We start from the raw sequence: 23,752 nt of genomic DNA, 5'->3' as shown, positions 1-23,752 counted from the left end.
CCAATTAGAAAGGTTTGTCGCGTGAACAAAACGTGCCAATTAGCTATTACTTCAGCACATCGGTGTGATGGCGAGTAAACCCCACAAACATTTACAATTTGAGTACGAAGTTTCGCCTGCATTTACAACCAGCTTCATCAGGCCATTTGCAAGACGTGAAAATGTGTTAAGTTGACTAACCTCTACAGGGGATGATACTCCTCCGTCAAGACTATAACATGTCATATTTGTCTTTGTGGTCTCCCCCCCCCACCGACTCCCACAGGACATACAAAAATCCCTGGGAGCCAAGCAGCCCATTTACGACTCAACAACGCGCACCGGCCGCACGCTCAAGGAGCGCGCCACGCTGGTGGACGACGACCAGCGGCTCGACAACATGCTGAGCGAGCTGCGTGACAAGTGGGATACGATCTGTGGCAAGTCCGTCGAGAGGTAATGTGGGCAGCGCGGAAATTGCGACCATTCGTACCGCCCCCCCCCCCCACTCGAGATTCAACGAATTATCCTCGGGAGTGGTGTCGCCATTCGAGTCAAGAGTCGATTCTATTTTGTTGTTGTCGCTGTGGTGTATGTATGCATTTAACTTTTTTTGCACTGTACGTAGCCAAATTGCTAATTCGATGGTGCGGGGAATCGGTGTACGTGGAATATCGAGTGGCTGCAGTTGTTATTTAAGCCAGCGGCATGCGATGCATTTTCCAAGTTTGAGGAGTTACTCGCAAGATACACAATTGGGAAAAGACACAAAATAACACTGCCCATTGACCAGCAGATGAAAGCCATTTGCAGGCCGGTGCTCCGTATACCTTGTGCCGCACGGGGACAGGTGCCACTGGGGTTCTCTTAGCGAGACTAGAGCAGGGCATTGGATTGGTCGAGATGAGATGGAGGGTAAGTAGTTTTGAGTTGCTGAGGCTTTTAAGCAAGTGCCATATGAATGTATATTCTCTTATACAAATCTCTAATAATATAATCGATGTTTTATTGCATCATTTGATACAAGTGTTGTGAGTCTCAGAATCGATGAATCTGACATTGCAGTATGCTTGAATAGGTAGCATTAACAACCACATCAAAGTAAATTTCTAGTGGAACTTACATTAATAACTAGCTTAATCCATCAACAATAATACATGTTTACAGTTGTGTTCCTTTTTAATGTTAGTTTTTTTACATGCATGTTTAAATCCTGTAATTTAGTTGTTTGTATGGTAATCATTTTATGTATCGATGGGTACAGTCCAACTCCCATATCGATGCAGTTCATCGCGTTATTCTAAGCACTGGGTTTCAAAAGCGACGCAATAAATCTTTGTTCCTCCTCCTGCAGTTGTTCACCCCTGCATGGTGGCACCGGTGGCGATTGCCCTATACCCGCCTAACACCCGTTCTGTTTTACTCGTGTGTGTGTGTACGCGCAGGCAGCACAAGCTGGAGGAGGCTCTGCTCTTCTCCGGCCAGTTTGCCGAGGCGCTGCAGGTGCTCATTGACTGGCTGTACAAGGTGGAGCCTCACCTGGCTGAGGACCAGCCGGTGCATGGCGATGTAGCGCTCGTTATGACGCTCATCGACGCCCACAAGGTGCGTGCATTCAAAACGTAACTAAACTAAAAAAAAAATTCAGAAGCAACCTGGCTGTCATAAATGATAGCTCAACGAAGTGGCTTATCGCCTGGAAATTTATAGCAGCCAGATACTCCAAGCGCACATTGAGTCCAAATAAGGAAAAGGGAAAAACCTGGAGGACCCGGAGAAAATTTCACACGGCCACAGAGCGAGGATGCAAACTCCAAATATACAGGCGTCAGGGTTGGGATCGCCCCAGGACCTCCTGCATATCAGACGAGGTAGTTAACATCTCACCACCATGGCACCCCAGAATGAATGGATGTTCCAATGAAGGCATATTCCCTGTGTAGCATATGCAGACTGTTGGGACGAGTGCCGTTAGCGAGCAACTATGAAGGCCAGCACAGTGCACAAGAGGGGTGCGGGGGGGGGGGGCAGTGTGACCTGCACCAAGCCCGGCCGCCTTTGTCTTTCCAGTCCTATTGTTTACACAGAACACCATGGCGCACGAGGAGGTGGGTGGCCAGCACCATGCCCGGCCGCCTTTGTCTCCACAGTGGCAATGTTTACACAGCGCAGCAGGCACTTATTTGAGACTGAGTCGACCTCGGAGATGTCCGGGACAGGTTCAGATAATCGCCACTCTTGTTGGCCATGAGAGCGAATCGAACTCGAGTCACCGGTTTCATAGCGCAGCGCACTAACCCCTGCGCTACCTCTCCCGACATACAAATGCGCACGTGCAGGAAGACTTATGTAAATGCGCGCGCCTGTGTGTTTCTCCCTCCCTCTCTCTCTCTCTCGCAGGTGTTCCAAAGGGAGCTGGGCAAGCGTGCGAGCAGCGTGAACGCCCTGAAGCGCTCGGCACGCGACCTCCTGGACAGCAGCAAGAGCGACGCGTCGTGGGTGCGTGCCCAGATGGCGGAGCTGAGCGCGCGCTGGGACACGGTCTGCAAGCTCTCGGTCAGCAAGCAGGCTCGCCTGGACGACGCGCTCAAGCAGGTGCGTGACGGGCCATGCGGCGCGCGATCCACCCCGCCTCCGCGCAAGCGCGCCGTCCCGCGCATTCGCGACTCGGTGATTCGACTAGGTCAGGGGTCGGCAACCTACGGCTCCGGAGCCGCATGCGGCTCTTTACGGGCTGCTTCTTGACGATATGTACGTATGTACAGTATGTACTCAGATGCATTGCGGCTCTTGAAATACTGAATTTTCTACCGAATTGGAAAGAAATGGCTCTTCTTGTTATTTTGGTTGCCGACCCCTGGACTAGGTCATCCGATTGGCATGTTGCAGGTCACATGTGCTGGGGTAAAGTACGGGCGGCACTTGCACGTCTTCAACGATATCTGGCCAGCATAGAAGAGTAGGCCAACGTGTACCCTCGAGCTGCCTGTAACGGGAGGCCCGTCCACCAGCAGGGGCAGGCCCTGTGGGCGTGGCATGACGGTAACCAAACGAGCGTGTGTCTGTGTGTTAAGGCGGAGGTGTTCCGGACACTCGTGCAAAGCATCATGGATGTTCTGGCGGAGGCTGAGAAGACGCTGCGGTTCCACGGGACGCTGCCCGATGACGAGGACTCCCTGAGGCTCCTTATCTCCCAACACAAGGTGCTCAACAGCGTAGTAGTTGCAATTGACATCAGCAAACATTGTTCTCCAGTCGCCTACAATTACTTTTAACCCCTCAAATGATCTATTATAACGTTCCCGTCAGTGCTCGTTTGAGTAGGAGAATGCTTTGGGTTGTTGCAATATTTTAGAATGCATGAATAGGATAGATATAAAGTATACATGAACATGACCATGATTTAGTAGCAATTGTTATGCATATCAGCTGATTTGTGTTGTATGAAATATTATTTACAAATCATTAATTGTTTATGGTTATTTTATAATGCACTGCTGCATGAAGACCTTGCCACACCATGTGCATTTTCTTTCATGCATACAAACATGCGAGTCTTGATTGGCCATGGCGGTCGGGGATTTTTGTAGGAGTTCACGGAGAGGCTGGAAGCTCAGCGCTCGGAGGTGATCAGGGCCGTCTCCATGGGAGAAGCCATCCTGGCAGTCTGCCACCCGGACTCTGCATCCGCCATAAAGCAGTGGATCAACATCATTCGCACCCGCTTTGAGGAGGTGAGACAGTGTCTCTGTACGGTGCGTGACGACTTGTAGTTTATTGACTTTTATTATCAACAGGGATTAATTTCTCGCCCGAATATGTTCCGGGTCGCTGATACGCTGGAGTGAGCACGAGGAGTCGTCACGGATGCAATGAGACGTGTACTGGGTGTGTTGTGCGAGTTGCGGAAATATTTTCTCGAGTTGCTGACCTGAACAGACACGGTGGAAATTAAGCCACGGTTATAGTTTCTTTAGAACAGTTTTTAGTGTTTAGTTTGTTGTCCTTCCCCCACACCTCCGATTAGCAAGATTGGCTACGTACGTTGTGAAAGAAGTTCAACATACATACACAGTACATTCCCAGACAACATATTCTCTCTGATATTACACACATTTAGGGTTATGAATATGAACGGCTGGCCATGCCATTTTCTGGTCACTGCTGCTTTGCTTGTGACGGTATATCCCCTAATTGGATTGGCTAACAAGCAGCATTTATTTATTTTAGTCAGTCAGCTTGTCTAATTTGAGTCAATTGAATACGTAGGCTTTCGCGACCAATATTATTCACAATAAAGGTTTTTGGGTTAGATCGCGCAAGTATAAATGTGTCGTAACCCTGCACCATTTGACAGCCAATTAGTAAGGGATTTGTCACGTAAACAAAACGCCAAATAGTTACTACTTCAGCTCACCGGTGTGTTGGAGAGTAAATCCACAACATTTACAATTTGAGTGCGATGGTCTTTGGTGGGCAGCCCTGTTCATCATCGTGATCGATAGTTTTCGTCTACTTGTAGTAATCGCTGACTGTCTGACATAACAAAAAAAAACCCCACTTAAATTTATTAACATTCTCGTCGCAAATGTCGTGAACGCGCTGGGTTGTCACTCACTTGGGGTGACGTGGGCCGCAGGTGATGACGTGGGCCCGGCAGCACCAGACGCGGCTGGAGGCCGCCCTCTCTGAGCTCGTGTCCAACTCGCAGCTTCTCGAGGAGATGCTCGCCTGGCTGCAGAAAGCGCAGGAGATGCTGGCGCAGAGAGACCAGGAGACCCTCCCTGAGCAGATCGAGTCTCTGCACTACCTCATCTCGGAGCACCAGGTCTGCCGCCCGCACCCATCGCGTAGCATTTACTCGCGTGTTCTTCCAGGTGGAAGCAGTGATAACAAAACAAAAATCTTGTGAAATTTCGATTGAAAGCTTTCGTGACTGCAGGGATTCATCTTCTTGGTTCTTTCGGTAAAGTCACGTAGAATGGAAATAATAAAATCATAAAAATAAAACATAATAAAATGCTGCTAATCCTGCATAATGCACGGGCATAATGACTTTAAACCCCTCGCCAAACCTCCTACGCATTTCACAAGTAGTACTAATCGCATTTCTGCATTTCCCATAAATATGCTAAATTCCTCTTGATATGCAAATTATTTTGTTAAGGCGCTCTTCGCCCCTCCATCCCAGCTTAAATAGTCGCTCCAAGCCTGGGGCGTGTCATTCAGACTCTGTCTTCTCGACAGACCTGTTTTTCACCTGAGGACGGCTGCTTGCGTTGTGGCCAAAACGTCGTGAGAATTATTTTATTATGTTTATTTTTATTATTTTATTATTTCCATTCTACGTGACTTTACCGAAAGAACCAAGAAGAAGAAAAATCTTGTGATAACTTCGCTGCTGTGAAAATGTTAACTTTGCTTACGCTCATAATCGTTCTTGCCGAGAATTCCAGCGGCTGGCACAAGCACCGATGCACCTAGCATGGGGTGTTTGCCCGATAAATTCGAAATGTGAAAATGGAGGAACCTATGTTGATAGAGGAGTTACTGTCGGTTTGAAAGGGTTGAACTCGAACATTTACATTTTTTATTTGATTGCAGTGCCATTTCTGTTAAATTATTTTAAAAAATGTTTGCTCAAGCAACTGTATTTATATCACGTTATAGAAAAAAAATGTTTGCTTGATTGTATGTATTCACATAAATATAAATACGTTAATTGGTACTGTCTTCTGTAGGGCTTTATGGAGGAGATGATGAGCAAGCAGCCAGAAATGGAGCAGATGACAAAGTCTTACAAGCGCAAACCTTCAGAATCTCATGCACTGTTCGACAGAACTCGTGGGAGTACTCGTAAGTACACAACTCATTCAACGCCGGGATTATTCTATTGAGATTCAAACAAAAGAAGAAGAAAACGAATTGTGCGTTCACGTGTCGATGACGTGACGGCATGATGCCGGATGCGACACGTTGTCTGTACCCTGCCAAGCCATCCCCTTGCCCCCCACAGTTGCCAGAACAGAAATGCCGAGCACATGGACATCCCCTTACTTCACCACACGCCTCGTAGTACTGAGTCCTTGAGCTGCAGCGAAGCAACGATTATGCCGATTAGGCGTCCTGACGTCTGATACGGCTGTTGTTCCACAATTGCGCCAAGGGAAAAACAAACACAAAAAAACGTGCGGTGCAACCGCGTTGTGATCCCTGCAGGAAAGCGTGGAGGGCCCCAGTCGACCGCTCCAGCGTCGCCCTCCCAGCCCCTGGAGACCAAGAACCCACGCATCACGCTGCTCTTCAACCGTTGGCGGCAGGTCTGGCTCGTGGCGCTGGAGAGGCAGCGGAAGCTGCAGGACGCGCTGGAGAGACTCCAGGAGGTGAGGGGGCTCCCTTTGATATTCGCTGGCTTTTGCTGTGGGTGGAACGGTTACGCCCACTAAGATTGGGTTAAGAACGTGGAATATTGTGAGGCGATGGTCTCGGCCCCGCGTTGCCAATGGCTGTGCAAGATACCGTCGCTGTGGATTTGGTCAAGCGCTTACTTGGGCTCAATTCCAGCTCCGTGCAATCAAATACCGGTTTGACTGTCGTGCAGTGCAATGCCCCTCACTCTCGCATGCAGGGCAAGTGGGAAGTACTGCCGTCTTCTCGTTGGACTGAGTCACTTGAAAGGCTTTTGGAGGTCGCTCTGTAATATCCAGTTCCACTGTCCGTTCTCCAACACAGAGGGTTGCATTGCTCTGTGAGAGATCTAAACGGATACTTTGTATCGTAACGGCACCAACAGCACGATGGGGATAATAATGTGAAAATATCACCAAAAGAAACCAAACATGAAATATTGAAATGGCTATTTCACGAGTTCAATATGTAAAAGAACACATACTTGTACATTGTAGGTTTAATTGCCGACTCGTTTGATTGTTGAGCCTCATGTCCCTGTTTTGCGTTTCTGACAACAGCTGAAGGAGTTTGAAAACTTTGACTTTGACGTCTGGCGGAAGCGGTACATGCAGTGGATGAACCACAAAAAGTCCCGTGTCATGGACTTTTTCCGGAGAATGGATAAAGATCAAGACGGCAAGATTACCCGACAAGAATTCATCGATGGAATCCTGTCCTCCAGTGAGCATCGTTTGTACTTGTTCAATCTGAAAACATCTGTATTTCTGCGAGAAATTACATTTCAACTGTATTCGCAGTCTATAAATTGACACAACTCATAATTGACAGCATCTGTGTTTTTTTATATATTTCTCCAGGGTTTCCAACTAATCGCCTGGAAATGACAGCAGTGGCAGATATCTTTGACAGGGATGGCGATGGCTACATCGACTATTATGAGTTCATTGCTGCCTTGCATCCGAACAAAGATGCTTACAGGCCCATCACCGATGCAGACAAGATTGAGGATGAGGTACAATCATGCTGACACGGCTGCGGCAGTGTGTGTTGCATCTCATTATACTGAATGCAGCTGGGCAGGCTTGTGGTTAGCACACTTGCTATCGGGATAGATTGAATGGGGTTGACATTTAATTTCTTACGTCCACCTAGCAATAGAGTGGGACATGATTTAACGACATTGGTTGCTGTGAAATTGGTATTCTGAAGCCAGTGACATGTCTTGTAAGAATGGGCTGTTGTATACAATATTGAAAAATCAAATTGCCAATTGTTATTATTCACTTCACTGTGCAAATGTATAAATGTATCTCACTGAACTTTATGAAAGATGTATTTTACATGAAAACAACTTTGGACATTTGAATGCAATTGACATACCAGTCCCATAGTTATCACATCCCACTTTATGATATATATTTATTTCTTATTGCATGTATGTATGTTGAACGTCTTTCGCGTTATAGGTGTGCAACTCGCATGGTAGTGTAGAGGGTATTCTTTTATAGAACCAGAGGGCAGACGTTTATAATTTTGAAGGCTTGTAATTATTCGTCCCCTCATGATTCCATGTGAGGTGTCTCGAAATTACTCACACTGACACGGAGAAACAGGTCACCTGCTTACACTTTATTAATCCCTCTCTCGCACCCGTTGTAGGCACTCCTATGACTGCCTTCCACTGTCACCACAAACTCTGCTTCTCCTACTACCCGCTCTCATCTACTCCGCAGCTCACCTCCTCTGCATCTCACCTACTGTCTCCTATCTCACCTCTGCCCTCTCCTACACTGCCCCGTACCCACTCACACGTCTGCCCCGGGCGGGGGGTTCAGCCAACACAGAGCAGCGAGGTCCCGTTGGCGACTCGAGCGACAGCCACAAGATGTCTTCTCTCTTGGTCCCCGAACAACTCAACTTTGATTCTAGATTTGAAGCTTTTGTGACTGCAAGGATTCATACTCTTAGGTTTTTTTTTTCGGTAAAGTCACGTAGGTAAAAGAATAATAATAATAAAGTAAAATAATAATAAATGAAAATAACAAAATCAAATCATTCTTTTAGATATTGTATTATTTATTTTATAATTTTTTGCCTACGTGACTTTACCGAAAAAAAAAACCTAAGAGTATGAACTCAACTTTGCTCACACACGCTCCCGCTTATATACCCCTCCTCCTCATTCCGAGTCCTCACGTGCTCCCCACTTGAGCTGTCGCCACCACGTCGCCTCTTGCACTCATTAATCCCTAATCATCGCCCCCATCTCCCGTCTCTCCGGCGCAAACCTCCTGCCCCAAAGCGCACACCTGCTCGTCCTCGATTGCACCCGCTCAACTGCGCGCATCTCTACTCTACACATGCATTGTCATTATCCTGAATTATGAATTTGATTGAAGAATTGGTTGTTATTTTTACCAACATCATGGTGATTTTTTAGCTGCATGTGAACCAATTACAACACGAACGATTGACAATAATGATTCAGTTTAATGTCGGCTTTTTTTCTGGACAATAAGGATTCTTACAGGCACGATTCGATGAATTATTAGAAGCATGATAATCTATTATTACCCAGGAATAGTGCGTGATCTGACGTACAACTGTCTTGGCCTTGCAGGTCACCAGACAGGTTGCTGCCTGCAAGTGTACCAGGAGATTCCAGGTGGAGCAGATTGGTGAAAACAAGTACCGAGTGAGTTTTGATGTTTTTTAACTTAAATATTTTTTCGTGCGAGCCAGAAAATACGTAAATGTTTCCAATCTCATTGGTCGGGCGAATACATTGATTTGCATGGCGAGAATCTATTTCCATCGGCATGCATAACACAAGTAGAACTGTTTTTTATCTGATTATTTTTTTCATATGCTATAATCATACCTAAACTTTTGCATTGCTTTTGTATAACAAAAACATGATCAAAAGTGAATATCTTTATTTAAACCTTTTTTTACAATGGGGGATATCTTTCAAAGTTGTTGGCTTAACATTTTCACTGCTTTCATTTGATTATTGCTATCGCCCTCATTAACATGTGAGGCACTCAGGAGTCTGTATTTCATGGTTCATATTTGCAGCTTGCTATTTAATAAGAATGGGCATCTGTCAGGCGGGATGTAACCCAATCCTACCTTTTACAGGAATATGTTTTGGCTAACACATTACAGTGATTTCATGTCGGAGCTTGTTTGGGAATGTGGTAATTTTGCATTGGCAGCTTCACTTTGAAAGTGTCAACATATGTATCTTATTTGAACAAACCCAGCAAAACGTCGTATTAAAATTGTAAATGTTGTGGATTTACTCTCTGTAGTAGTAACTAATTGGCGCTTTGTTTCCCGTGACAAACCTTACCGGCTGTGTCGGGTGGTGGAGGGTTACGGCACGTTTATACTTACGCAATATAACCCAAAAACCTTTATCATGAATAATATTGGTCGCGAAAGCCTACGTGTTAAACTGGACAAACCCCTTGGGATTATGTACGGCAACTCCATTTATCGCCTTGGCAATTGGATCGTGAGCGACTGCATTTTGGCATTCAAACTCCGTGGCACTGATCTACAAAGCCCAAGTCACCTGATCAAACGGCTGTTGCTGAATGCACCCACAGTTTGAGAGAGCCCTTTGTTAAAAGCTGTCACAGCCGTGTGATGCGCCTATGGAGAAACAAAATAAAAGCGCTCTCGCTATGCACACACGGCATGGCGCGAAGTGACACAAAGTGACACAGAGCAGTGCTGAGTGACGGCGGGATGAGCGAGGATTTTGTGAAAGGGCTTCTTGTCCTCCAGCTTTCGCCGTTTTGTCGTCTTCGTACCCCCACCTCTGTTTTGCCCCCATCAGCCAAATTTTCTCTCTGCTATTTTTTTGTGTGGCTTCTCTCCCCGATTTGCCAAGCCCAGCACCTCCGAGACCCTGACCCCCGTGTGTGTGATGGTGTGCATGCCGGCCAGTGGCCTTCCACCGTTGAGAGGAAGGTAGAGCGAGGAGGTTTTTATTTGGCCAGTAGGGTGAGCACATCGTAGAGCTCTGTGTTGCCGATGAGACCGTCGTCGTATGGAACATTTAGAAGCCCCTAGGTGGTGCCGGTGAACTCTTTCATGAACTCACGTAGCGACGTTAAAATGCACTTTCTTGTATTTTACCAATACTAAATCTGGCACGTGTTAACATTCTATGCAGCACAGCTCTCCGATTGTTTTTTTTGCCGGTCTGTACCACGTGTTGTTCACTCCGTGTGCTTGGAGCTTTTTTCTAAATTCCTGAAGAAGCTCCCTGCACTTGGATCGAAACGTCAGACATCATGCTGAACAGCACGGCGTGTACAACCCAAAAATATCAGAGAGCCATGTAGCCAATCTTCATAGAATTATATATCACATTTTATGTGTTACATTTCAAGTGAAATTCAATTGAAGAGTACCGTTGTCTTGTTCTACAAAACACAGTATTGGTAAAGTAAAGGTGGTGCATTAAGAAGCTTGCTGGGCATTTTGCCCATGCCTTGTAGCTTTGTGTGTTGCTCTTTTAACAATTTTTTTCTTTATTTTGGTTTTTTTCTTCTCTGTGTCTTTCTCTTCTTTCCTTGGTGTGTAGTTCTACCTTGGGAATCAGGTACTGAGGGTTTGTGTTTGGCCATGCGCTGCTTGTGGTGATCATTGCTTCTCATCAATGGTTTTTCTCTGAATATCATTTTTAATATATTTCTCCCACTTTTGCTTGTGCATGAATATGGTTCTTTAAAAAGTCTGCAGTTGGTTGGGGGGGGGGGGGAGCTGGTTGCAGGAATCACACAATAAAATATAATTATGACAAATTAATGTGAGATTTTCAAACAAAACAGGAAAAATTGAGACGCAAGATGTTTATCCACATTTCAAAAGACGTCTCCCATGTGCTGTGGACTTTTTAAAGTTTAACCTCAATTTGTGGTTTGAAAAAAAAAAATCTTGTTGTGCTTCGTCCTTCAGAGGAGTTTCAGATTGTATGAATGCACCGAGTGAATTGCGCATGAACAGCGAACCGTGCATATTTCATGTCAGTCATACTTAACACCAAATTTTAACCTCAGATTGAAATAACATTTATTTACTGAACATTTGTGGCCAATCACTGCTCCGAATCAAAACAAACGAATTCTTGTAATTCTTGCCTTTTAAAACGCTCTTATTTCTTGTTTTTTACCTTAAAAGTCAGTTGATTTCTGTACAGTGAATCTGCCTATCCTAGCACGTGAGCTCCCGTAACCTTTGTAAATATACAAAGAAACACCCTTTATTTTACTCATAGAAATGAACGTACGAGATGGGGGGGGGGGGGGTTGTGGTAGATGGACAACACCGTTGTACTATGGGAGATTAGTACGATTAACAGAGCAGCTTGAATGTATGTCAAAATACATATATGTTTCTTACTCCATATTCTTGGCCTCGTAAACTGCGGTCAGAGCCCATTGACCATCGCCCGTGCGGTTGCCTGCTAACGCCTCGCCGTGCCCTGCGACAGTTTGGCGACTCGCAGCAGCTGCGCCTGGTGCGCATCTTGCGTAGCACCGTGATGGTGCGCGTCGGTGGAGGCTGGATGGCTCTCGACGAATTTCTGGTGAAGAACGACCCCTGCCGAGGTACGGGTGATCTCCAATCCCTCCTTCCTTCGTTTTGCCCTCGCGACCTCATCATACCGATTCCCTTCGCGCTAAATGTGCGGCCAATTTCATTACGGCTGCGCAGGTTTTCCGCGGTTGTGCTACACAGCTAGCCGGCGTGTTTTAGTTGGTCGTGCCGCGTGTTGTTCGGCCCGGGCACGTGGAGCGAAACGTCGGGACGCCGTGCCGAATGACGAGCGTTGAAACCTGAAAGCTCGTCGGCGATTAACTTGATTAGATCTAATTGCCAGCCACTGACGTTTTAATATAATCAAAAAAGATCGAATGTAAAGTATATGGTGTTCTATTGCCAAAGCTTATACTGTTTTTTTTCGTCATAACATGTAACACGTTTCTATGACATGCTGGAAAAAAAAGTGTCGTTCGGATGAAAATATGCCATTGCATTGTACTTAAGTGGTGTGTTATGTTCCCGTGTGTGTGTGTGTGTGCATCTGCCTGTGTGTGTGCATCTGCCTGTGTGTGTGTGTGCTCTTTCAAATTCTTTTATTTTAATCTTCCTGTTTATTTCACATGGCCAGAGCAAATCAACTGGATGTGGCACTTTATCAAAGGTAGTTTCTGCCCTGCCCATTGGGCTGTGTGAGATTAGTATGGTCGACAGAGCAGCTTCAGTATATACCTTTCCCTTATTCCACATTTCGGCTTCGTAATATTCGGTCAGAGCTGTTCCTTGTGGTATGTGGATAGGCTCACATCTTAGTATCCACCGCATGTCCCTGAAACGAGTGCCTCTTTGTCCCAGACTTTCCAGACTACATTTTTACAAATTGAGCGATGATGTAAGCGCCAGCCATAATTTGAATTGTAACGTTACGATTTTCTCAACATTGATACATTCATCATACGTATTTGCAGTTGAATTGAGTGGCAATAAGCGTAAGATTAATTACATTTACAAAAATAATTGACTCGTCTATTTTAAGAATGCACTGCCACCTTCAACAAGACGAATTTTACTCGTTCATAAAAAACTAAATTCGGCGTACGCAAGAGATGGCGTATATTTGTGAAATCCTGGTCTGGAAACTCATAAGAAGTCAAACCGAACTGTCAAGCTGGGCAATTATTACACAACCTTGCAATGCCGAACTCCAAGCTATAACATCTGCCATGGCGGGCGTTGGGAACGTTTTGCACGATCCTCAGCATGGTTAATATGGCAGCTGCTTGCTCCGCTTCCCCCCTGCAGCTCTTCCTTCAAGAACGAAACGGCGTTTTCTTTGATCCCTACTTCCATCAATCCCATTGTGTCTTAGTCTGCATCTCTGGACCTTGCATAAGTCGATGTTTCTCTCTCGCGCTGCCTGTGGCGATGTACATACGGTGCCTGCCGCGGAACGCGTTTTTAAGAAACTTTCAAGCAGTTTTGTCAGTCTTTCTTTTTTGCCATTCCCCTTGTTTAAAAGTGGACGAAAGTACTCAGACGTTTTACAGAAATTATAGCAATTTGTCCGAGGGAAAACTAGGAGCACGCAAGTTTGTTTGTTATTTTAACTCGAATTGTTTTGCATTTGAGACCTGTAATTTGGTGCTGTGCTCTATATAGCCTTAAGAGAGAGGAACCATTGTGAAAATCGGGCGCGCGTGCGCGATATAAAAATGTGTTTTTCTTCTTCTCCTTAAACGAAGCTGTGTCCAGGCCTGGTGCTTGCTCCTCATCCTCCTGTGTGACACATTCTGCCTTTTGCCTCTTGACTCACATTTCTTCTAGTTCACCACCACGGGAATAAAATGCTGCGCTCGGAGTCAAACTCTTCAATAACCACTCAGTCTGCCATAGGTTGGCAACGTTTCTCTTCTCGTCTCATTTCCTTGGTTTCCCCCCCCCCCTGCTTTAAATAAATGTTTCCACACAGTGGCTTGATTTATTCAAGCTGCACAAAAGTGTAATGCTCTACTAACCTTTAGTCGGTGTGTGTGTGTGTGTTAACTTTAAGCCTCCCTCCTCCTGCCTCTGCAGTTATTCCCGCATGTGTTTTGTTTTTTGTTTGTGTCCGTGCACGTAGTGTTGGTTTATTAATCTTTCAAGGGGATGGCGCTGCGACCGCAGAAAACCCTTTATTTGCCACTTTGCGATTTGATTGTGATCTTTAAACAATGTATTTGCAGCTTGTTTGTGCTTTTTTTTATGTTGTTCGAGTGTTTACGACAACCGTTTGCTTTTATAAACTCGGTTTTGTCACGTAAGCTTCATTCATATTTAGAGCAAGGCATGGGAGCTGAAACATTGTTAACCTGCTTTGCAAACAATATTTCCAAGACTGTTTGCCTGTTTAAGAAGCTGCATGTGTTCATCATGAAACCATGTATGTGCTTGTTTTAATTGTAATGAAATTCAGATATTTTGTAACTTTTTTACCAAATGTCTGTATTTGTTTCTTTATATTTCCGTATTGGACTTTGCAACCGATTCCATCTCGCGGCAAGGCAGATGCAATGAGCTCCTTAATCCCCCTGCCTCTGTCTACCGAGCACTATAAACTATCGCTTATGGTGGGGTTAAGTGTGGGTACTCCCACCTGTTCCAATACGCGTCTGGCCAGCGTGGAAGAGTAGGCCAAAGTACCCTCGTGCTCCCTCTGGTGTACTCCCTTCCACCAGCAGTTGATGCGAGCAAGCAATTTCAGGCCTGCAAATGTACTCGTGGCTAATGATATATATATTCTCATGCCACAGCAGGGGCTGCGAAATTACAGTGCGGGCACACCTGAACTGTGCGTGTTTTTATTTCTCTCTCTCTCTCATGACTGCTGTCCGGTTCCCACCACAGCGAAGGGTCGAACAAACCTGGAGCTCCGTGAGAAGTTCATCCTACCCGAGGGAGCCAGCCAGTCCATGACGCCCTTCAGGATGCGAGGGAAGCGCTCCCGCCCGTCATCCCGTACGGCCTCGCCGACGCGCGCTGGATTCGCGCACTCTCACGGCCACGGGCACGCCTACACCCCAACGCACAACAGCGGCAGCTGCGCAACGCCGCCCTCCTCGGGCTCCTCCAATACCCCCAGCACGCCCAGGGTGAGTGCCCCAGCGGGGGGGCATCCCTCGCTATTTGGGGAGAGCGGCCCGGCGGCACATTTCCGCAGCGCGAAAAAAGCCACCGCCGAGGGAGTGAGAAAGAGTGGCCAGCTGTGTGTGCACTCCTGTGTGTGTGTTTGTGCCGTGCAAGGCGGATTGCATTTCGTTGGAAGCCAGCTTCCTGTTATGCTATATTCTGCCGAGGCGTAATGGTTAGAGCAATTTATGCTGCTATACATTTCCACGCGATAAGCCACTTTGTTGAGCTATCATTTGTGGCTGAGTCGCTTCTGAAAAAGAGCTACATAGCTCAGTGGGCCTTACCTGGTAAAATAAAAAAAAGTTTAGTTCGTTAGCACAGTGGATTTGCAATTCAGCGGTTGCCAGTTTGAAGTTCGGCATGGCAGATGACACCGTTTTCTTAAATTCCCCTGCCGCCTTTGTCCACCCCAGCAATATAATTGGGTTACGCCACAGTCAGTCAATCGCCAGGTGGCATGTAGTGGGGTAAAGTGTGGGTACTCACACTTCATCCAAGATGTCTGGCCATTGTGCAAGAGTGGGCCAAAATAGCCCCTGAAGGGCATCGCTAGAGCTTCCTGTAGTGGAGGCCCTTCCACCAAGCAATGCCATGAGCAAGCAATTGCTGGACTGCCCTGATAACCTTTAAAGTTGATCTGATAACTGTTTCTTGCATTGTGCATAATCGTTCTGAAGTTTAATGGAAATTGTCTCAAGTGTGCCTCTTGTATTATTGTGAATTTACCTACCAAATGATCTTCGTGCAAATGCTATTTGTTCATTAGGATCATTGTGTTTATAGTTGTGTTTGTGTAATGAGCAGTGATAACGGAGCAGTAACATGGATAAACACCAATGCCATAACACATACTTGGCAGGTACCTGGCCTCCAACTATCTTTGGTAAAAACAGTTGTGCAATTTGCCATGTAGTGTCTGTGTGCAGAACCGAATGTAATTTTGCACTGTCTGCTGTCATGTGACAACAGATCTTTGTCACTTTTAAAGACTTGCCTGTTTTGTTGTAAAAATGTACTATTATTTGAATGAACACTGCTTGCATGGCAATATAATGAAGATCATCTCAGCTAATGTGTTTTCTGTACTGACCTATAGCTCATGAGAATGTATGGTTTATGTAGTTTGCAAGTTAATCGACAAAATATATGTAGAATTATTTTTTTACAGTTGGCTGGGTGCCGAGGGTGCAGTGAGCACGGCTGAAAATCTCGGTTAAAATCCAATCAATGACCCATGTTTAAATTGGCTTCTCCCTCGCAGTGAGTTAATGGTCCCAGCCAAGTGATCGATTACTGTACCAAAGAATATCATATTAAGCATGGTTTTGCCCCTAATTTAACAATATTCTAGTTCTGATGATAAACAAAAAAACATCCCAAGTAATTAACATATCTAGAGCAGGGCATGTTGTTTCGAAGCAATTGAAGGAATCTCAGAAGTAGTTCTGCGATGCCCGCTTCTGTGGGACGGTCTGACATTGGGTTAGCTATACTTTGACAGTTTTATTTTAAATATACATGTCATATATTCTGGCATGTAAGCAATGGTGCAAGTCAGATTGAAATTACTGCAGAGAGCATTAACCTTTATGAAGATTTTGTGCATGCATGAATCTACGCGATTAATGTTACCCTCCTATTATTATGAGATACGTTTTGATCGCATGCATGTTGCTCGAAATTAGATTGTGCGTGTGTTTTGCGCGTGCGTATCATTGCTTGTGGCAATGAAGAATTCTGTGCAAATATTAGCTTGTAGATGCTAGCGCACACCTTCACACGCAGGCTTCCAATAGACTGAGGCTGCCCTCTACAGTAACAAAAAACCTCCATTCTACGCTACTGCATTCTCATTCTTGGTTTGATTTTGTGAACTCACATGCTTGGTTTATTTCACATAACATTTGGTATGCATGCAAATTGGAGTGTTTTATCTGTGCGTATACGTATATGTGTATACGTGTGTATATATATGTAATCATATATATAAGCTTTGCTTTATTCTTATTTAATTTTGATCTCCCCTTTCCCCCTTCCCCCCATGGCATAACCCATCCAATTCCACTTTTTTTCTGTCTCCATTGAATCAAACCCTTCCAAACCTGGCCTCTGCCATGCCTCTTTCCCCTCCCATCCCAACAATGTGTTGTGTCTTCTGTCTCTCCCTCTTCATGGTTTCATCGTTCTCCAGCAACCTTCAGCTTTGAGCCTTAGCCGCAATTATGACAAGCCTTGGCTTGTCAACAGCAAAACCTCAACGCCAGCAAGGCCAATTGGCCAAGACTGTGAGAGTCCACCCTTTGAGGTACGCAAACAATGCCAAGTGTGCCTCGGTACTTTAAGGAAGAGTGTCGATTTGAGTGGCTGTTTCTCTTTCTGCTGCCTGCCCACTGGGAAGAGGTTTCCGTGTTCTCGGTGCGGTATCGGAAATTGTATAACCGTAATCCGGTCACGCTCGATATTTGTTGTTGTTGTTGAGTACATGCTTTGATAAACTGCTTCGAACGTGTCTAATATTGCATTACTGAGGAATGGAACTATTTTTTTTTTTAGGATTTTGGACTTTAATCATTTGCAACACAAAGTGTGTTGGTTTTTTTTTCTGGATGGCTGAAAAGTACAGGGCGATCCAATTATAGACATCCCACTGTTTTATTACGACCCGGCTCTTGTGGTTACAAGAGGAAATTGTCTGCCTCCCGCCCCCAACTTTCACCTTGTATAACCCTGTTGAAGTTTTTGTTTCCTTGTTGGGCTATATCTGAGACCACACACGTGTCTGTGACAAAATCACGAGTCACCAGTCGCCTCGACTTACGCATGACTGAATAACAACAGCAACCTACGTGTGACTAAGTATATGAAGAGACAACGAAAGTTATATAATAAATGGATGGAGATAGGTGGGACACACGTGTAAATGTTTTTCCCCCTCATCTTATATTAATTGTATTATAGTGGGATATCTGTACATGGATCGCCCTGTATCAACAGCAAATGCTACTGAAAGGAATACAAATGCAAGCTAACATTTTGGACATTGAACTTGTGGATGTCCATAGGTTCGGCTTGCAATTGTATTCCTACTAACTGCATACCTCTTGTATTTTAACAATAATTTTCAGCCATCAACAATCCGCTGCTGAAAGAAGGCCTCCCCATGCCATTGCAGTCATGTGGGTTTAACCGTAAAGTACTTTATCACACTAGTCAGTCAGAGTTGGTGAATGGGGGGGGGGGTGTCCATGACCTGTTCAGATATCGCCACTGGTGTTTGCCATGGCCAGGAATTAAACTCAGGTCGTGCTGAGTTCACGGCATTATGTGCTATACAACTATAAGGATCACCCCTCCCTTGTATTTTACCAAAGAACACACGCTAAAGTAACCCCTGTCAATATTGGCTGCAAGATTATTATTTTTATCAACTAACTTATAAGAGACTGTATATTGAGTTACGAAAATAACGGAGAGATGTGATGAACAGCATGGTAGCGAGGCCCTAATGTGATATTATTCACCGTTCTTCACATGCCCCTGGCAGGTCACTCCTGTGCAGGGCAGCAGACTCCGGCCTCCGGGTTACCTGTCTGGCAAAAGCCTTCACACCGGCGACGACAGCCTGACGTCAGACTCTGCCTCCGAAACGCACCCACCGTGCACGCTAGGTGAGTTGCTTGCATTTCTGGGAAGGTTATTTTTGGTAAAGTCACGTAGAAGGGAAGTAATACAATAATAAAAATAAAACATAATAAAATAATTCTCACGACGTTTCGGCCACAACGCAAGCAGCCGTCCTCGGGTGAAGACCAGGTCTGTCGGGGAGACAGCGTCTGAGGACGGCTGCTTGCGTTGTGGCCGAAACGTCGTGAGAATTATTTTATTATGTTTTATTTTTATTATTTTATTACTTCCCTTCTACGTGACTTTACCGAAAGAACCAAGAAGATGAATCCCTGCAGTCACGAAAGCTTTAAATCGAAATTTAAGGTTATTTTTATTTAAAACTCCATTCCACGCTCGTGCGAACGACTTACTGCTGAGTTTTCAGAATAATAAGTGCGGGGGGGGGGGGGAAATTGTGGCAGTCTCAAATGTCCTCGTTTTTGTTGCGGTTCATTGTAGTGGAAGTGTCGTGTGGTACATGAGTGCTCTTCAATAATAATGATTGTATGATTTATTTTTAAATCCCAGGTCTTGAAAAACACTCTTGGTTTCAGTGGGCTGTTACCTAGTCACAAAGGTCACCTTCTATATTATCTGTGTGCATACTCATAGAGCAATGCGTTGGCCACAGTAAATCGCTTCAGGTTATTTATGTATTTGTATTGTTATTAAGACTTGATGATGGTCTCCCTTAAGTAGCATTTGAAAGCTGTTCGCACGAATACATCCTAGCAAGTGAAATGTATAACTTTCATAATATTGTTCACATTTGGCGGTGATATTTGAATGTTACAGTGCTGAACATTGCATGGATTCTATGTCTGGCATTTAATGAGTGTAAATATGATTGTAGCCAGAGTGCAGTGGTTAGCACGCTGGTCTTTCAATTCAGACGTAGCTGGTGTGACCATTGAAACATTGGAGAAGGTTATTAAATCCCCCCCCCCGTCTCTGTCCACCCAGCAGTATAAATGATTACACTACAGATAGTCAATCGGCATGTTGCATACAGTGGCGTGAAGTGTTGGTACTCCCAACTCTTCCAAGGCATCTGGCCATCGTTGAAGGGTAGGCCGAATATGCTCTAGAGGGCCTCTCTAGAAATAAGATGGCGCAAAGGCATGCAAAAAACAACACCAGGAAGGCACCGCTCCCATCATCGCTTGTGTATCGTGTCGGTCACCACCACATCGCACGGACAGTTCTCTCAGCCTTGTCTACCACTAACTCATGAGAGATTTGAAAGTGTGGCTGTATTATCGCTTAGGCAACCGACTCAAAAAGGGTCGAAAGTGAGGCCATCTATCCAGGCAGCGGTGAAACATTACGGACTCGTCAGTAGCGGTACAGTCATCAGCACCATCTAGGGCAAGGAAGGGAAGGCCCTTCTATGCCAGCATTGGCTTGAAGAACGCACTTGCTGAACCGCGCCGTTCATCCCCGTTCTTACACATGTTTTGCGTGTGCGCGTGTATCACCTGCAGCCGATTCAAGCCGGTCCCCCAGTCGGACGAGCAGTGCGCTTGGAAGTCGGCCGGGCAGCCGCACGGGCAGCCGCCGCGGCAGCGAGTCGTCAGAGTTGGACGCTTCGGAGCGCTCCATCCTGCAGTCGGACGGCGAGCCGCGACCCGCCTCGCGCACGGGCGCCCGGCAAACGCCCAAGGGCTCCAAGATCCCCACCACCAACTCGGCCACCAAGCTCGGCGGCCCAGCGTCCTCCTCCGCCTCATCGGCCAGCAAAGGCGCGCGCAGATAGTGACCGGGGCGGCACCTGGGCCTCCCAACCCCCCCGCCCCGCCCACCACCTCCGCCGTCGCTAGACGAGAGCTGAAAGAGATGTAAATTATTTGTGTAAGAATAAAGGAGAAAACAAATAAAATATATAATAATGGAGCTTGCAACGCAGCAGCAGCAAAAGTGACCTTTGTTTTATGCTACGGATGGCCTTACTTATGTAATTTGTGCGTTTTACAAGGAGGTACTTTGTGAACGAATGTCCATAATAATTGTTCATCTTCATTGTTGTCGCCGTCGTTGATAATGTTTAGAAATAGCTCACCTCTTCACCTCTAATCTTGCTTTGCACGGGAGATGTGTCAGAATTGGATGGCCTGTTTTTGATTGTTTGTAAGGAGACAAGCTTTCGGGGCTCCGTGGAGCTCTATCCATCTTTTGTCACTTTTTTTTTTTAAGTTGTCTTCGGAGCATAAATTATGTGTGACGAAGGCTGCCGAAGAACTTTATATGCACGAACAATGCTATCCATTATTGTCAAACACTATGAGGATACCTCAGTAGAAGGTGAACTGAAACTGCTAAGCATTGCATGGCTCACACTAACGGAACACTAGGTATTAAACGTACACTAGGATATTAAAATAAAACTGAAATATCTTCAAAGGGATATTTAACATTGAAGACTGGAATTTCGAGAAGCTTGACTTTGTTTAAAATGAGATTAACCGAACTAACTTGGCTGAAAAAGCAAAAGCGTATGTAAGCACTATTTCCGCCCCCCTCCCCCCCCCCCCCCCCCGTTTATATCGGATGTACGGAAATGAAATGAACAACAAATCAAGCCATTTCTAGCTTCAAATAAAAAAAAATTGATTTCTTTGCCAGATTTTTCTGTTTCACCCAAGTTTAAACACTACATTAGCAGTTCAACAAATTTTATTTTGTACAAAAGCAGATGCGCTTGCAATAAAAGAAGCTTGAACAGTTTTCCCGAATATTTTGTATTTGATTTTTGCTTCATTTCGTGTTCATGGTCAACAAATATTTGTATTCGGTGTTCCAGACGTCAAACGCATAGATATGCCATGCTTTGATATATTTCACGAACATTTGCTGCTAAATTCTGATCAACGATAATGGTCACAACATTTGCAATGCTGTTTATGTATAATTAATTGAAAAACGATGGTATTATATGGGCACCTGTATAGGTCTCGAAGTGTATGGGTGACATTTTCATTAAGGTTGCGATAGTCATGTTTGCGAGATTTAATTAATTATAACTTTCTTGCTCCATTGATGGCTAACATTGTAATAGCAATGTTTCAAATAAATTGCTTGGTCTACTGCAAGAGTACTTGTGCTAAATACGAATGAAAAATTCTGCTATTCTAAAAAGTTACATAAGAGTAATGTTTAGCTTTTTTTTTAAGCAGAAAATCTTTGGATGAAAAGACACTCAAAGATGTGTCAATTATGTACTCCACTTTTAATTCATTATCCCTTATAACACGTATACACATCCAATCAAATGTATGATTTTTTTAGTAGAGAAAAGTCTATACATCACGTGAACAAGTTCCTTTTTGCTGCTGCCTTACATTTATGCCAGGGCTGTCCAATTTGCCCCGTGGGCTAGAATGAATCTCGTCTAATGCAGCCCGCGGCGTTACTCAAATTACCATTTAAAAAATGGCGCCCGTCACGTGTTTTTAATCACGATGATAACATTTACTGCGCACAACTCTGTGGACTAATTACTTGGACGGTCTTGGTCAGAATAGAGCAGTGCTTCTTAACCTTTACTGCAGCCTTTGCACCCCTTTGGTTCCCAATCGTACACAAAAATGTGTAACGTTAATAAATACGTAGGTGTGATGAAACAAAGTCGTTGTTACGTGGCCGTGCTTAATTTGTGTATCGATGATTTGCCTTCTAAAAAAATCTGCCGATGTCTCGCGCCCCCATGGAGGTGCGTCCACCCCAGGGTAAGAACCACTGGCGGAGAGGATGTGTGGAGTCACTGGAGTGGGGAAGGGTGCAGAGGGAGGTCATGTGAACCGAGGACCGCATCCTCGCGGTCTAAGTGCTGGAAGCGCGTTCACAATGCATCTCACTTTCATCATTCTCGCTGCATCTCTCTCGTATCTCAGTACACAGTATTCACATCTCTCTCATGTCTTCCGTATAGCTCTTCCGAATACTCCTGAAATAAAGTTATAAGTTGTCTCATAATAAGGCTGTGACCTCTGGCTCTGCATGTTAATCAATACAACCGTCAATTCACAAGGTGTGCACACCTTTACGCCAATGGCATTGCTTAGAAAAAACTTATGTTGAAACATCCTGCACTGCCATCCCAAAATTGGCCTATTTTTTTTTTACAGAGTAATCTGCACCAAATGGAGTGTCACCTTTTAACTGCACCATGACCGGAGATTATATCTGTTCAATTCTTTTAATGGAATACAATTTGTGAGCATCACCATTTAGAGCATTGCTTGATACCTGCTACAGATGAAGTGTGTACCCAATGACTGCTCTGCATTATACTGATCATGAACTGTTAACCTCTTAATGGGATCGTGGATCATCGACTATTAGGTGGCCGTCTCGTCTTATTGTTGTTTAATGATTGTCGTGCGTGTGCCCACTGGATCTCGTGAACTTGATTGGCCATGCGTGTGTGTGTGCGTATTTATGTTGAACTTATATTCTTGGTTCTTTCGGTAAAGTCACGTAGAAGGGAAATAATAAAATATTGTTTTATATTTATATTATTTTATTATTTCCCTTCTGCGTGACTTTACCGAAAGAACCAAGAATATGAATCACTGCAGTCACGAAAGCTTTAAATCAAAATTTATGTTGAACTTCTTTCGCACCGTCACTTCCATGTTGGCACCGCTCATTTGTGCCTGGACCAAAGCATTTTTGGAGTCATGACATCTATCCTTTAATAAAAAAAAAACCCCAAAGCAGTTATAATTCGGTAGATCTTACCAGATAGCTTAACGCTTATATACTTACACAGATGAACTGCTTAAACGTATGCCAAGACAGAGGATATTCGGATAGATATCAAGGCGCGTCTTGTTAAGTGAACTTCCGGTGTGCTTTGTTATAAATTCAGCGCACAATAGGACTTAAGAGCAGTCCATAACTCCAGCTGCGTGCCTCAAAGCGTTCTCCAATGATCAGCAGGGACACAGGGCCACACCTGAAGCAGCCG

The 23,752-nt window shown here is 44.9% G+C and overlaps 1 protein-coding gene across 4 annotated transcripts in view; it reads left to right on the top strand.

The window, feature by feature from the left end:
• Positions 1–21,867, top strand: part of LOC144717881 (microtubule-actin cross-linking factor 1-like) — a 261,212-nt gene extending 239,345 nt beyond the window's left edge. For all 4 annotated transcript variants that reach the window (XM_078593630.1, XM_078593631.1, XM_078593632.1 and 1 more), the window contains 17 exons: positions 266–435; positions 1,425–1,584; positions 2,380–2,574; positions 3,054–3,182; positions 3,570–3,713; positions 4,619–4,807; positions 5,721–5,835; positions 6,199–6,362; positions 6,948–7,110; positions 7,248–7,402; positions 9,011–9,085; positions 10,991–11,008; positions 11,900–12,017; positions 14,833–15,077; positions 17,309–17,422; positions 18,662–18,785; positions 20,268–21,867. In XM_078593630.1, coding sequence (XP_078449756.1) covers positions 266–435; positions 1,425–1,584; positions 2,380–2,574; positions 3,054–3,182; positions 3,570–3,713; positions 4,619–4,807; positions 5,721–5,835; positions 6,199–6,362; positions 6,948–7,110; positions 7,248–7,402; positions 9,011–9,085; positions 10,991–11,008; positions 11,900–12,017; positions 14,833–15,077; positions 17,309–17,422; positions 18,662–18,785; positions 20,268–20,539 — 2,550 coding nt within the window. In that variant the 3' untranslated portion in view covers positions 20,540–21,867. The remainder of the gene's footprint in view (positions 1–265; positions 436–1,424; positions 1,585–2,379; positions 2,575–3,053; positions 3,183–3,569; positions 3,714–4,618; positions 4,808–5,720; positions 5,836–6,198; positions 6,363–6,947; positions 7,111–7,247; positions 7,403–9,010; positions 9,086–10,990; positions 11,009–11,899; positions 12,018–14,832; positions 15,078–17,308; positions 17,423–18,661; positions 18,786–20,267) is intronic.
• The last annotated feature ends 1,885 nt before the right edge of the window (positions 21,868–23,752 follow it).

This window comes from Lampetra planeri, chromosome 4, assembly GCF_965212315.1.
Source record: "Lampetra planeri chromosome 4, kcLamPlan1.2.h2, whole genome shotgun sequence".
In the NCBI taxonomy this organism is placed as follows: domain Eukaryota; kingdom Metazoa; phylum Chordata; class Hyperoartia; order Petromyzontiformes; family Petromyzontidae; genus Lampetra; species Lampetra planeri.
The sequence above is the reverse complement of the archived record's forward strand: the minus strand, read 5'-3'. Positions and strand labels throughout refer to the sequence as shown.